Consider the following 14,986-nt stretch of genomic DNA (forward strand, 5'->3'; position numbering starts at 1 on the left):
CCCAGAAACGGATGGTTAGCAGTGGGGAAATGTCCCTAGCAAAGGGGGTAAGCAGTGGGAGAAATTTCCCAGCAATGGGGGTAAGCAGTGGGTTCCTAGCAACTAGTAAGCAGTGTGAAATGTCCCTAGCAACGGAGTTAAACAGTGGGGAAAAATGTCCATAAACGGGTGGAAAGCAGTAAGGAAAAGTCCCTAGAAACGTGAAGCAACAGGGGTTAGTGTCAAAATATCCCTAGCAACGTGGTTAAGAGTGGGGAAATGTCCTAGCAACGTGGTAAAAAGTGGGGAAATGTTCCTAGCAACGAAATTAAACAGTGGGAAATGTCCCTAGCAACGGGGGTAAGCAGTGGGGAAATGTCCCCAGCAACAGTAGGTAGGCAGTGGTCAGGAATGTCCCGAGCAAACAGCGATAAGCAGTGTCAGAAATGTCCATAGCAACGGGGTAAAGCAGTGTCCGAAATGTCCTTAGCAACGAGGGTAAGCAGTGGGGGAAATGTCCATAGGAACGGGGTAAAGCAGTGAACGAAATGTCCCCAAGCAACGGGGGGTAAGCAGGAAAAAAAGAAATGTCCCTGGCAAGGGGTAAGTAGGAAAATGTCCCTAGCAACGGGGGTAAGTGTGGAAATGTCTCTAGCAACGTGAGAAAGCAGTGTTGGATAATCCCTGTCAACTGGGGTAAGCAGTGTAAAATGTTTTCAGCAATGGAGGTATCTCAGTGTAGGAAATGTCCCCAGCAACCTGGTAAACAGCAGGGGAAATGTCCTAGCAGCAACGGGTGAATTCAGTATTTAGAAATGTCCCTAGCAACAGAGGTAAGCAGTGAGGTAAATGTCCCTAGCAACGGAGGTAAGAAATGAAGGAAATGACCCTAATAGCATGTGGGATAGCAGTGGGAAAATGTCCCAACCAATGGGATAAACATGTGAAGTAATGTCCCTAAGCAATGGGTAGGTAATGAATTGTCCCTAGCAACGGGTGGTAAACAGTGTCGGAAATGTCCTAGCAACGAGGGGTAAACAGTGTCTAAAATGTCCTAGCAACGGGTGTAAGCAGTGGGGGAAATGTCCTTAGCAATAGTGGGTAAACAGTAAAGGAAATGTCCCTAGCAACGGGGAAAAACAGTGTTGGAAATGTCCCAGCAACGAGAGAGTAGCAGGTGTTCGAAATGTCCCTAGCAACGGGGTGTAAGAAGTGTCCCTGAAATGTCTCAGCAACGGTGGTAAGCAGTGTTGGAAATGTCCCCAGCAACGGGGTAAGCAGGGAGAAATGTCCCTAGCAACTGGGGTAAGCAGTGTGGGAAATGTCCCTAGCAACAAGGGTAAACAGTGGGGGAAATGTCCCTAGCAACATGGGGTAAGCAGTTAGGAAGAAATGCCCCTAGTAACAGGGGTAAGATTGTTGGAAATGATCCCTAGCAACAGGAGTAAGGCAGTTGGGGAATGTCCCAGCAACGTGGTGGCAAACAGTGTCGGAAATGTCCCTAGAAACGGGTGGGAGCAAAAGCAGTGTCCGGAAATGAGTCCATAGCAACGGGATAAGCAATGGGAGAAATGTCCCTAGCAACAGGGGTAAGCAGTGGAGGAAATGTCCCTAGCAACGTGGGGGTAAGCAGTGGGGTAAATATCCTTGCTAAACAACGGGGGAAGCAGTAATGGAAATGTCCCCAGCAACAGGGTGGTAAGCAGTGGGAAAATGTCCCGAGCAAGGGATGTAAAGCAGTTGTGGAAATGTCACCAGCAACGGGGTAAGCAGTGTGAGAAATGTCCCTAGCAACAGGAGTAAGCAGTGGAAATGTCCCTAGCAATAAGAGGTAAACAGTAGTGGAAATGTCCCTAGCAACTGTGTTGTATCTTAGAAAAGGAAATGTCCCTAGCAACGGGGTAAACAGTGCAGGAAAATGTCCCTAGCAACGGGGTAAGCAGTGTAGGAAAATGTCCTTAGCAACGGGTTAATAGCAGTCTGAAATGTCCCCAGCAACGGGGTAAGCAGTGGGAAGAAATGTCCCTAGCAACGGGTTAAGCAGTGAGAAATGTCCTAGCAAATGGGAGTAAGAAGTGGGGAATGTTCTTAGCAAACGGATGGCCCAGTGGTGGAAATGTCCCAGCAAATGAGGGTAATCAGTGGGGAAATGTCCCAGCAATGGGGTAAGCAGTGGGGAAATGTCCCTAGCAACGGGTGAATAAGTATTCAATGGGGAGAAATGTCCTAGCAATGGAAGTAAGCAGGGAGAAATGTCGCCTAGCAACGGGTGGTAAGTTGGGTCGGAAATGTCCCAGCAACGTGAAAGGACCCAGCAATGAAATATTGGAAATGTCCTTAGCAACAGGAGTAAGCAGTGGGGAAATGTCCAACAGGGTGTAACAATGGGTAAACAGGTTAAACAGGGGAAATGTCCCTAGCAACCTGGGGTGTAAACAGTGGGGAAATGTCCCTAGCAACGGGTGGTAAGCAGGTGGAAATGTCCAGCAACGGGGTAAGCAGTGTTGGAAATGTCCCTAGCAACGAGGGTAAGCAGTGGGGAAATGTCCCTAGCAACGGGGTAAACAGTGGTGGAAATGTCCCTAGCAACAGGGAGGTAAACAGTGGGGAAATGTCCCTACCAACGGAGGTAAGAAATGCGGGAAATGTCCCTAGCAACGGATGGTAAGCAGTGAGGAAAATGTCCCTAGCAACGGGAGTAAGCAGTGGGGAAATGTCCCTAGCAACGGGGTAAGCAGTGTGGAAAATGTCCTTAGCAACGGGGGTAAGCAGTGGGGAAATGTCCCTAGCAACGGAAGTAAGCAGTGTCCGAAATGTCCCTAGCAACGGGTAAGTAAGAAACAGGGGGTAAATGTCCCTAGCAACGGATGGGTAAAAAAACAGTGAGGAAATGTGCCTAGCAACGGAATAAGAAGAGGGGTAAATGTCCCTAGCAACGAATGTAAGCAGTGGGTAAAATGTCTCTAGAAACGGGGAAAGAGGTGGGGAAAATGTCCCTAGCAACGGTGGTAAGCAGTGGGGAAATTTCTTTCGCAACGAGTTGGTTTCAAATGGAAATGTCCCTAGCAATGGGGTGTAAACAGTAAACGAAATGTTTCCAGCAATGTGTGGTAAACAGTGGGGAAATGTCCCTAGCAACGGGAGTAAGCACTGAGGGAAATGTCCCAGCAAAAAGGAGTGCAGTGGAAATGTCCCTAGTAACAGGAGTAAAAAATGAGGAAATGTCCCAAACAGTGGAAGGTAAGCAGTGCCGAAATGTCCCTAGCAATTGGAGTAAAAGTAGTCCGAAATGTTCTTATCAACGGGATGTAAGCAGTGGGTTCAATGTCCTAGAACACTTGTGTAAACAGTGGGGAAATGTCCCTAGCAACATGGTAAGCAGTTTGGGAAATGTCCCCATGCAACGGGGTGGTAAAATGTGTCGAAAATGTCCCTAGAAACGTGAGCAAACAGTGTCCATGAAATGTCCCCTGCAACAAAGATAAACAGTCGGGGAAAATGTCCTTAGCAACGAGGGAAAGCAGTGGGGAAAATTTCCCTAGGAACGAGATGTTTTTTTGATGGAAATGTCCCTGGCAATGGGGGGTAAACATTTGGGAAATGTCCCTAGCAAAGGGTGGTAAACAGTGGGGAAATGTCCCTAGCAACGGGAGTAAGCACTGTGGGAAATGTCCCTAGCAACGGGAGTAAGCAGTGTCCGAAATGTCCTTAGCAACGGGGTAAGCAGTGGGTTTAATGTCCTTAGCAACTGGGATAAGCAGTGGGGAAATGTTCTTAGCAACGGGGTATTCAGTGTAGAAATGTCAGTAGCAACGGGAAAACAGTCCCCCTACCAACGGAAGTAAGAAATGGGGGAAATGTCCCTAAAACGGATGGTTAGCAGTGAGGGAAATGTGCCCAGCAACAGAATAAGAAGTGGGATGTGTCCCTAAATGTCCCTAGCAACGGCAACGGTAAGCAGGTGGGTAAAATGTCCCTAGCAACGGGGAAAGAGGTAGGGAAAATCCCCTTAGCAACGGCGGTAAGCAGTGGGGAAATTTCTTTAGCAACGAGTTGGTTTCAAATGGAAATGTCCCTAGCAATGGGTTGTAAACAGTAAACGAAATGTCCCCAGCAATGTGGGTAAACAGTGGGGAAATGTCCCTAGCAACGGGAGTAAGCACTGAGGGAAATGTCCCTAGCAACAAGTAGTTAGTAGTGGAAATGACCCTAGTAACAGGGGTAAAAGTGGGGAAATGTCCCAAACAACGGAAAGTAAGCAGCCGAAATGTCCCTAGCAACAGGAGTAAGCAGTGTCGAAAATGTCCTTAGCAACGATGGTAAGCAGTGGTCCGAAATGTCCCAGCAACGGAGGGTAAGCAGTGGGGAAATGTCCCTAGCAACGGGTGTAAGCAGTGGGAAAATGTCCCTAGCAATGGAGTTAAACAGTAAGGTAAATGTCCCTAGCAACGTGGGGTAAGCAGTCAAAGAAACAGAAGTGTTTCTAAGAAGGGTCCACAGGTTAGCAGTGTAAATGTCCCAGCAACGTGTGTTAAGAAGTGTCCGAAATGTCCCAGCAACGGGTAAGCAGTGGGGAAATGACCCCAGCAACAGGGGTAAGCAGTGGGAAAAATTTCCAGCAACGTGGTAAGTAGTGGTTTAAATGTCTCTAGCAACGTGGATAAGCAGTGAGGGAAATGTCCCAGCAACAAGGTGTATCCAGTGAGGAAATGTCCCTAACAACGGAGGTAAACAGTGGGGTAAATGTCCCTAGTAACGAACGTAAGCAAAGGAAAAGTGTCCCTAGCAACGGGTAGTAAGAGTGGGGAAATGTCCCTAGCAACGGTGTAAACAGTGGGGAAATGTCCCTAGCAAGGGGGGCTAAGGAGGTGCAAAGTTTTCAGTACAAAGAAGCAGGCGTGAGGTTTGAAATGTATATAGCAACTGGGGTAAGCAGTGTCCGAAATGTCCCTAGCAACGGTGATAAGCAGTGGGGAAATGTCCCTAGCAACGGGGTAAGCAGTAGGAACGAAATGTCCCAGCAACGGGGGTAAGCATGGGGAAATGTCCCAGCAACAGGGAAAAGTAGTTGAAATGGAACGGGTGGTTGTGTCGAAATGTCCCTAGAAACGTAAGGTAAGCAGTGTCCGAAATGTCCCTAGCAACGTGAGGTAAGCAGTGTCCTGAAATGTCCCTAGCAATAAAGTTAAACAGCGGGGAAATGTCCTTAGCAACGAGGGTAAACAGTGGGGAAATGTCCCAAGCAACGAGTTGTTTTCAGTGGGAAATGTCCCTAGCAACGGGGGGTAAACAGTGGGGAAATGTCCCAGCAAACAGGGTGGTAAACAGTGGGAGAAATGTCCCTAGCAGTACAGTGGGGGCAAATGTCCCCTAGCAACGTTGTGCAAGCAGTGGGAAATGAAATGTCCCTAGCAACGGGGTAAGCAGTGGGTTAAATGTCCCTAGGCAACTGGGATAAGCAGTGGGGAAATGTCCTTAGCAACGGGGTGTATTCAGTGTAGGAAATGTCCCTAGCAACGGAGGTAAACAGTGAGGTAAATGTCCCTACCAACGGAAGTAAGAAATGGGGAAGTGTCCCTAGCAACGGATGGTTAGCAGTGAGGGAAATGTCCCTAGCAACAGGAGGTAAGCAGAGGGGAAATGTCTCCCAGCAAGGAGCTGTAAGGAGTGGGCAAATGTCCCTAGCAACAGGTGGAAGCAGTGGGAAAATGTCCCTAGTAATGGGGTGGTAAGCAGTGTCAGAAATATCCCTAGCAACGGTGATAAGCAGTGGGAGAAATGTCCCTAGCAACATTGGTAAGCAGTGGGGGAAATGTTTCAGCAACGGGGTAAAAAGTGCAACAGGGAAAGCAGTGTCGGGTATATATTTTTTACTAGCAACAGGGGTAAGCAGTGTGAAATGTCCCTAGCAACAGGAGTAAACAGTGTCCGAAATGTTCCAGCAACGATGTAAGCAGTGGGTTCAATGTCCTCAGATACTCCTGTAGTAACGGGGTAAACAGTGGGGAAATGTCCCCAAGCAACAGTGGTAAAGCAGTGGGGAAATGTCCCTAGCAACGGGAGGTAAGCAGTGTGGGAAATGTCCCTAGCAACGGGGCAAACAGTGTTTGAAATGTCCCTAGCAACGGGGGTAAGCAGTGAAGGAAATGTCCTTAGCAACGTGGGGTAAGCAGTGGAAATGTCCCTAGCAACGGGGGTAAGCAGTGTCCGAAATGTCCCTAGCAACGGGGTAAGCAATGTCGGAAATGTCCCTAGCAACGGGGGTAAGCAGTGTGGAAAATGTCCCTAGCAACGGTGGTAAACAGTGGGGAAATGTCCCTAGCAACGGGGTAAGCAGTGGGGAAATGTCCTTGGCAACAGGGTGGTAAGCAGTGGGGAAATGTCCCTAGCAACGGGGTAAGCAGTGGGTAGGAAATGTCCCTAGCAACAGGGGTAAGCAGTGGGGAAATGTCCCTAGCAACTGGGTAAACAGTGTGGAAATGTCCCTAGCAACGGGTAAGCAGTGTGGGAAATGTCCCTAGCAACGGGGTAAGCAGTGGGGAAATGTCCCTAGCAACGGTGGTAAGCAGTGTGGTGAAATGTCCCTAGCAACGGGAGGTAAACAGTGGGGAAATGTCCCTAGCAACGGGGGTAAGCAGTGAGAAATGTCCCAGCAACGGGAGTAAGCAGTGTAGAAATGTCCCTAGCAACGGAGGTAAACAGTGGGGAAATGTCCCAGCAAACGAGTGGTAAGCAGTGTCCGAAATGTCCCTAGCAACAGATGGGTAAGCAGTGTCTGAAATGTCTATAGCAACGGAGGTAAAGTGTCCCTAGCAACGGGGTAAGCAGTGGGGGAAATGTCCTAGCAACGGGAGTAAGCAACGGGGGTAAGCAGTGAGGAAATGTCCCTAGCAACGGAGGTAAGCAGTGGGGAAATGTCCCTAGCAACGAGGGTAAGCAGTGTCGGAAATGTCCCTAGCAACGTGGTAAGCAGTGGGGAAATGTCCCTAGCAACAGGGGTAAGCAGTGGGAAATGTCCCAGCAACGGGGGGTAAGCAGTGGGGAAATGTCCCAGCAACGGAGTTAAGCAGTGGGAAATGTCCCAGCAACGGGGTAAACAGTGGGGAAATGTCCCTAGCAACGGGTGGTAAACAGTGGGGAAATGTCCCTAGCAACGGGAGTAAGCAGTGGGTGAAATGTCCCAAGCAACGGGGGTAAACAGTGGAGAAATGTCCCTAGCAACGGAGGTAAGCAGTGGGGAAATGTCCCTAGCAACGGGGGTAAGCAGTGTGGGGAAATGTCCCTAGCAACGGGTGTAAGCAGTGGGGGAAATGTCCCTAGCAACGGTGGTAAGCACAGTGATGAAATGTCCCTAGCAACGGGGTAAATAGTGTGGAAATGTCCCTAGCAACAGGGTAAGCAGTGGGGGAAATGTCCCTAGCAACAAGGTGGTAAGCAGTGTCCGAAATGTCCCTAGCAACGGAGATAAGCAGTGGGTTCAATGTCCTAGCAACGAGGGGTAAGCAGTGGGGAAATGTCCCCAGCAACGGGGTAAGCAGTGGGGAAATGTCCCCAGCAATGGGGTTAAGCAGTGGGTGAAATGTCCTTAGCAACGGGGTGTAAACAGTAGGGAAAATGTCCCAACAACGGTGGTAAACAGTGGAGGAAATGTCCTTAAAACGGGGGTAAGCAGTGTCCGAAATGTCCCTAGCAACGGTGATAATCAGTGGTTAAATGTCCCTAGCAACGTGGGTAAGCAGTGAAGGAAATGTCCCTATCAACGGAGTAAAGCAGTGGGGAAATGTCCCTAGCAACAGGGTTAAAAGTGTGGTAAATGTCCCAGCAAACGGAGGTAAACAGTAGGAAAATGTCCCTAGCAACGGGGGATTAAGCAGTCGGGGAAATGTCCCTAGCAACGAGGGTAAGCAGTGGGGAAATGTCCTAGCAACGGGGTTAGCAGTGGGGAAATGTCCCTGGCAACGAGTGTAAGCAGTGGAAATGTCCCAAGCACTGAGGGTAAATAGTGATTTCAATGTTTCTAGCAACGGGGTTATTCAGTGGGGAAATGTCCCTAGCAACGGGGGTGTAAGCAGTGGGGGAAATTCCCTAGCAACGGGGATTTCAGTGGAGGAAATGTCCCTAGCAACAACGGGGTATGCAATGGGGAAATGTCCCAAACAATGGGGTAAGCAGTGGGGAAAATGTCCCTAGCAACGAGGGTAAGCAGTGTCGAAATGTCCCTAGCAACGGGGAGAAAAGCAAAGTGGTAAGAAATGTCCCTAGCAATGGGGGGTAAGCAGTGGGTGAAATGTCCCTAGCAACGGGGGTGTAAGCAGAGGGGAAATGTCCCTAGCAACGGGGATAAGCAGTGTGGAAATGTCCCAGCAACGGGTGGAAAAGCAGTGGGGAAAATGTCCCAGCAATGGTGGTAAGCAGTAGGGGGAAATGTCCCTAGCAACAGGGTAAGCAGTGTCGTAAATGTCCTAGCAACGGGGTAATGTGGGAAATGTCCCCAGCAACAGGGGTAAGCAGTGAGGGAAATGTCCCTAGCAACGAGGGGTAAGCAGTGTGTGAAATGTCCCTAGCAACGGGTGGTAAGCAGTGTGGAAATGTCCATTGCAACAAGGGGTTAGGTGTGGGAAATGTCCCAGCAACTGGTGGTAAATGTCCCTAGCAACGGGGGTAAGCAGTGGGAGAAATGTCCCTAGCAACAGGGAGTAAATAGTGGGTGAAATGTCCCCAGCAAAGGTGGGTAAGAATGGGGGAAATCCCCTAACAATGGGGGTTATTCAGTGGGGAAATTTCCCCAGCAACGGGTGTAAGCAGTGAAGGAAATGTCTCTAGCAACGGGGGGTTAGCAGAAAGTGAAATGTTCCAAAAAACGGTGGGAAGTCATGTGTGAAATGTCCCAAGCAACGGGGGTTTAGCAGGAGGCAAATGTCTCTAGCAACGGGGGTTAGCAGGGAGTGAAATGTCCCAAGCAACGGTGGGAAGTCATGCGTGAAATGTCCCTAGCAACGGGGTCAGACTGTGTGAAATGTCCCTAACAACAGGAGGAAAGCAATGAGGGAAATGTCTTTAGCAACGGTGGTGAGCAATGTTGGAAATGTCCGTTGCAACGGGTTATGCAATGAGGGAAATATCCCTAGCAACGTCAGTAAGCCATGTGGAAAATTTCCCTAGCAACAGAAGGGTAAAAAGTGTGGGAAATGTCTCTAGCAACGGAGAGAAAGCAGTGGGGGAAATGATCCTAGTAACGGGTTGTAAGTAGTGAGAGAAATACCCCTCACAACGGAGGGTAAGTAGTGGGGGAAATGTTCTTAGCAACGGGGCTATTCTGTTGGGGAAATTTCTCTTGAAACGGGGGGTAAGCAGACTGGGAAATGTCCATTCCAACGGTTGTTAAGCAGTGGGTGAAATGTTCCTAGCAACAGGGGGTAAGCAGTGGGTAATAATCGGCAGTAATCCATGTGGGAAAAGTCTATAGCATTGGGGTGTAAGCAGTGTGGTAAATATCCATAGCAACGGGGGTAAGCAGTGTGTGAAATGTCCCAAGCAACCGGGTGTAAGCAGTGTGTAAATGTCCCTAGCAACGGGAGGGTAAGCAGTGTGGGAAATATCCCTAGCAATAAGGGGTAAGCAGTGTGTGAAATGTCCCTAGCAACAGCGTTCAAGCTTTTTGTAAAATATCCGTAGCAACGGGAGGTATGCAGTGAGAGAAATGTCCTAATCAACGTGGGTAACCAGTGTGGGAAATGTTCCTAGCAACGGTGGTGTAAACAGTGGGGGATATTTCCATAGCAACGATGTGGAAGCAGTGTGGGAAATGTCCCTAGCAAAGGAGATTAAGCAGTGGTGGAAATGTCCCTAGCAACAGGGGTAAGCAGTGGTGGAAATGACTGTAGCAACAAGGAATTAGCAGTGAGGGAGATGTCCATGGCAATGGGGATTAAGTAGTGGGTGAAATGCACCTAGCAACGGGGTGTTTAACAGTGTCAAATGTCCCTAGCAACGGATGGTAAGCAGAGAGTGAAATGACCCCATCAACGGGGGTAAGCCATGTGCGAAATGTCCCTAGCAACGGGGGTTATTAGTGTGAGAAATGATACTAACAACAGGGGATATGCAGTGTGGGAAATGTCACTACCAACGGGGGGTAAGCAGTGGAAGAAATGTCCCTAGCAACAGGGGTAAGCAGTAGTGGAAATGACTGTAGCAACAGTGAATTAGCTGTGAGGGAGATGTCCCTGGCAACGGAGATAAAGCAGTGGGTGAAATATACCTAGCAACGGGGTGTTAAGCAGGGTCAAATGTCCCTGCAACGGATGATAAGCAGAGGGGTAGATGTCCCTAGCAACGGGGTTAAGCCATATGGGAAATGTCCCTAGCAACGGGGAGGTTAGCAGGGAGTGAAATGTCCCTAGTAATGGAGGTAAATCATGTGTGAAATGTCCCAGCAACGGGAGTTAAGTAGTGAGGGAAATGTCTTTAGCAACGGGGTGTAAGAAGTGAGGGGAATCTCCCAGCAACGGGGAATGCAGTGGAGGAAATGTCCCTTGCAACGTGGGTAAGCAATTAAAAATTCCATAGCAACAATGGGGTAAGCAAGAGGAAAATGTCCCAGGAACGGGGGTAAGCAGTTGTGGAAATTTCCCTGCAACGGGGAGTAAGCAGTTAGAGAAATGTCCCTAGCAATGGAGGGTAAGCAGTGGGTGAAATGCCCCAGCAACGGGGTGTAGTATTGGGGAAATGTCCCTAACAACGGGGGGTAAGCAGTGAGGGAAATTTCCGTAGCTTGGCAATAGGGTAAACAGTGGGCGAAATGTCCCTAGACACGGGGTTAAGCAGTGTATGAAATGTCCCTAGCAATGGGGGGCAACGGGTAGCAGTGGGGAAATGTCCCAAGCAACGGGGGTAACTAGTGGGTCAAATGTCCCTAGAAACGGGGGTAAGCAGTGGGGAAATGTCCAAAGCAAACAAGGGGTAAGCAGTGTATAAAATGTCCCTAGCAACGTTGGGTAAGCAGCGTATGAAATGTCCCAGCAATGGGGGTAAGCAGTGAGGGAAATGTCCCCAGCAACGGGGGTAAGAAGTGGGAAAATGTCCCCAGCAACGGGGATGAAAGCAGTGTGGAAATGTCCCAGCAACGGGGGTAAGCAGCAGAGAGGAAATGTCCATAGAAACGGGAATAAGTAGTGTCTGAAAAGTCCCGAGCAAAGAGGGGTAAGCAATGTGCGAAATGTGCAATGGAGGATAAGCAGTGGTGGAAATGTCCCAGCAACGGGGGTAAGCAGTGGGGAAATGTCCCAAGCAACGGGGTTAGCAGGGAAGAAATGTCCTAAGAAGCGGTAGTTAGCAGTGGGGAAATGTCCCAGCAACGGGTGGTCAGCAGTGGGGAAATGTCCCTAGCAACAGGGGTAAGCAGTGTAAAATGTCCCTTCTAGCAACGTGGTAAGCAGTGGTTTAAAATGTCCCAGCAACGGGGATAAGCAGTGGGAAATGTCCCTAGCAACGTGGGTAAGCAGTGAAGGAAATGTCCCAGCAACAAGGTGTATTCAGTGAGGAAATGTCTCTAGCAACAGAGGTAAACAGTGGTAAATGTCCCTAATAACGAACGTAAGCAGTGGGGTAAATGACCCCAGCAACGGGTAGTTAGTGGGGAAATGTCCCTCCCAACGGGTGTATGCAGAGGGAGAAATGTCTCTCTCAACGCGGGGTAAGGAGTGTGAAATGTCCATAGCAACAGAAGTAGGCGTGAGGGAAATATATATAGTAGGGGGTAAGCAGGAAATGTCCCAGCAACGGTGATAAGCAGTGGGAAATGTCCCTAGCAACAGAAGTAAGCAGTGGGGAAATGTCCCTAGCAACGGGGTGTAAGCAGTGTGGTAAATGTCCCAGCAACGGGGGTAAGCAGTGTGTGAAATGTCCCAAGCAACGGGTGTAAGCAGTGGGGGAAATGTCCCTAGCAACGGGGGGTAAGCAGTGTGGAAATGTCCCCAGCAACGGGGGAAAGCAGTGAGAAATGTCCCTAGCAACGGGGTAAGCAGTGTAAATGTCCCAGCAACGGGGTAAGCAGCAGTGTAAATGTCTCTAGCAACGGGGGTAAGCAGTGTGGAAATGTTCCTAGCAACGGGGTAAGCAATGGGGAAATTTCCCAGCAACGAGTTGTATTCAGTGTAAAATGTCCCTAGCAACGGGGTAAACAGTGGGGAAATGTCCCTAGCAACGTGTGGTAAACAGTTAAAAATGTCCCTAGCAACGGGAGTAAGCAGTGGGGAAATGTCCCTAGCAACGGGGAGTAACCAGTGGGAAATGTCCCTAGCAACGGGGGTAATCAGTGGGGAAAATGTCCCAGCAACGGGTGGAAAACAGTGGGAGAAATGTCCCCAGCAACGGTGGTAAGCAGTGGGTGAAATGTCCCTAGCAACGGGGTAAATAGTGTGGGAAATGTCCCTAGCAACGGGGGTAAGCAGTGTCGGAAAATGTCCCTACCAACAGGGGTCAGTGTCGAAAATGTCCCTAGCAACAGGGGTAAGCAGTGTCCGAAATGTCCCTAGCAACGGGGGTAAGCAGTGGGGAAATGTCCCTAGCAACGGTGGTAAGGTAAAATGCAGTGGGGAAATGTCCCTAGCAACGGTGGTAAGCAGTGGTGGAAATGTCCCAGCAACAGGGGTAAGCAGTGTGGGAAATGTCCCTAGCAACGGGGGTAAGCAGTGGGGAAATGTCCCTAGCAACGGGGGTAAGCAGTGTGAGAAATGTCCCTAGCAACGGAAGGATAAGCAGTGTGGAAATGTCCCTAGCAACGGGGGTAAGCAGTGAGGGAAATGTCCCTAGCAACGGGGGGTAAGCAGTGTGAAATGTCCCAGCAACGGTGGTAAGCAGTGTGGGAAATGTCCCTAGCAACGGGGGGTAAGCAGTGAGGGAAATGTCCCTAGCAACGGGGGTAAGCAGTGTGGGAAATGTCCCAGGTGGAAAATGTCCCTAGCAACGGGGGTAAGTCCCTAGCAACGGGGTAAGCAGTGAGGGAAATGTCCCTAGCAACGGGAAGGGAAATGTCCCTAGCAACGGGGGGTAAGCAGTGGGGAAATGTCCCAGCAACGGGGGGTAAGCAGGAGGGAAATGTCCCTAGCAACGGGGGTAAACAGTGGGTAAATGTCCCTAGCAACGGGGGTAAGCAGGTTAGGAAATGTCCATAGCAACAATGGGGTAAGCAAGAGGAAAATGTCCCAGCAACGGGGGGTAAGCAGTGGAGAAATGTCCCTGCAACGGGGGTAAGCAGTTAGAAAAATGTCCCAGCAATGGGGGGTAAGCAGTGGGTGAAATGTCCCAGCAACGGGGGGTAAGCAGTTGGGAAATGTCCCTAGCAACGGGGAGTAAGCAGTTAGAAAAATGTCCCTAGCAACGGGGGTAAGCAGTGGGTGAAATGTCCCTAGCAACGGGGGTAAGTAGTGGGGAAATGTCCCTAGCAACGGGGGGTAAGCAGTGAGGGAAATTTCCCTAGCAACGGGGTAATCAAGTGTGGGAAAATGTCCCAGGCAATAGTGAGTAAGCAATGAGGGACATGTCCCTAGGAACGGGAGTAGGCAGTGTCGTAAATGCCCCTAGCAACGGTGTGTTTTCAATGGGAGAAATTTCCCTAGCAACGGGGTAAGCAGTGTGGAAATGTCCATAGCAACGGAGGATAAGAAGAGTGTGAAATGTCCCTAGCAACGGGTGGTAAGCAGTCGTGGAAATGTCCATTGCAACAAGGGTTTAGCAATGTCGGAAATGTCCCTGCAATGGAGGGTAAACAGTGTGTGAAATGTCCCCAGAAATGGGGAGTAAGTAGTGGGTGAAATGTCCCCAGCAAAGGTGGGTAAGAATTGGGGAAAATTTCCCTAACAATGGGGGTTATTCTGTGGGGTAAATTTCCCCAGCAACGGGGTGTAAGCAGTGAAGGAAATGTCTCTAGCAACGGGGGGTTAGCAGAAAGTGAAATGTTCCAAAAAACGGTGGGAAGTCATGTGTGAAATGTCCCAAGCAACGGGGGTTTAGCAGGAGGCAAATGTCTCTAGCAACGGGGGTTAGCAGGGAGTGAAATGTCCCAAGCAACGGTGGGAAGTCATGCGTGAAATGTCCCTAGCAACGGGGGTCAGACTGTGTGTGAAATGTCCCTAACAACAGGAGGAAAGCAATGAGGGAAATGTCTTTAGCAACGGTGGTGAGCAATGTTGGAAATGTCCGTTGCAACGGGTTATGCAATGAGGGAAATATCCCCAGCAACGTCAGTAAGCCATGTGGAAAATTTCCCAGCAACAGAAGGGTAAAAGTGTGGGAAATGTCTCTAGCAACGGAGAGAAAGCAGTGGGGAAATGACCCTAGTAACGGGTTGTAAGTAGTGAGAGAAATACCCCACAACGGAGGGTAAGTAGTGGGGAAATGTTCTTAGCAACGGGCTATTCTGTTGGGGAAATTTCTCTTGAAACGGGGGGTAAGCAGACTGGGAAATGTCCATTCCAACGGTTGTTAAGCAGTGGGTGAAATGTTCCTAGCAACAGGGGGTAAGCAGTGGGTAATAATCGGCAGTAATCCATGTGGGAAAAGTCTATAGCATTGGGGTGTAAGCAGTGTGGTAAATATCCATAGCAACGGGGGTAAGCAGTGTGTGAAATGTCCCAAGCAACCGGGTGTAAGCAGTGTGTAAATGTCCCTAGCAACGGAGGGTAAGCAGTGTGGGAAATATCCCTAGCAATAAGGGGTAAGCAGTGTGTGAAATGTCCCTAGCAACAGCGTTCAAGCTTTTGTAAAATATCCGTAGCAACGGGAGGTATGCAGTGAGAGAAATGTCCCAATCAACGTGGGTAACCAGTGTGGGAAATGTTCCTAGCAACGGTGGTGTAAACAGTGGGGATATTTCCATAGCAACGATGTGGAAGCAGTGTGGGAAATGTCCCCAGCAAAGGAGATTAAGCAGTGGTGGAAATGTCCCTAGCAACAGGGGTAAGCAGTGGTGGAAATGACTGTAGCAACAAGGAATTAGCAGTGAGGG

General features: G+C 49.5%; 1 protein-coding gene across 1 annotated transcript in view; it reads left to right on the top strand.

Moving 5' to 3' along the window:
- The first annotated feature begins 2,190 nt into the window (after window positions 1-2,190).
- LOC143243262 (general transcription factor II-I repeat domain-containing protein 2A-like) overlaps window positions 2,191-14,986 on the top strand; it is a 33,051-nt gene continuing 20,255 nt past the window's right edge. The window contains exon 1 of the mRNA XM_076487111.1: window positions 2,191-2,328. Within this exon, the coding sequence (XP_076343226.1) occupies window positions 2,191-2,328 (138 nt within the window). The remainder of the gene's footprint in view (window positions 2,329-14,986) is intronic.

This window comes from Tachypleus tridentatus, unplaced genomic scaffold (assembly GCF_004210375.1).
Source record: "Tachypleus tridentatus isolate NWPU-2018 unplaced genomic scaffold, ASM421037v1 Hic_cluster_2, whole genome shotgun sequence".
Lineage (NCBI taxonomy): Eukaryota > Metazoa > Arthropoda > Merostomata > Xiphosura > Limulidae > Tachypleus > Tachypleus tridentatus.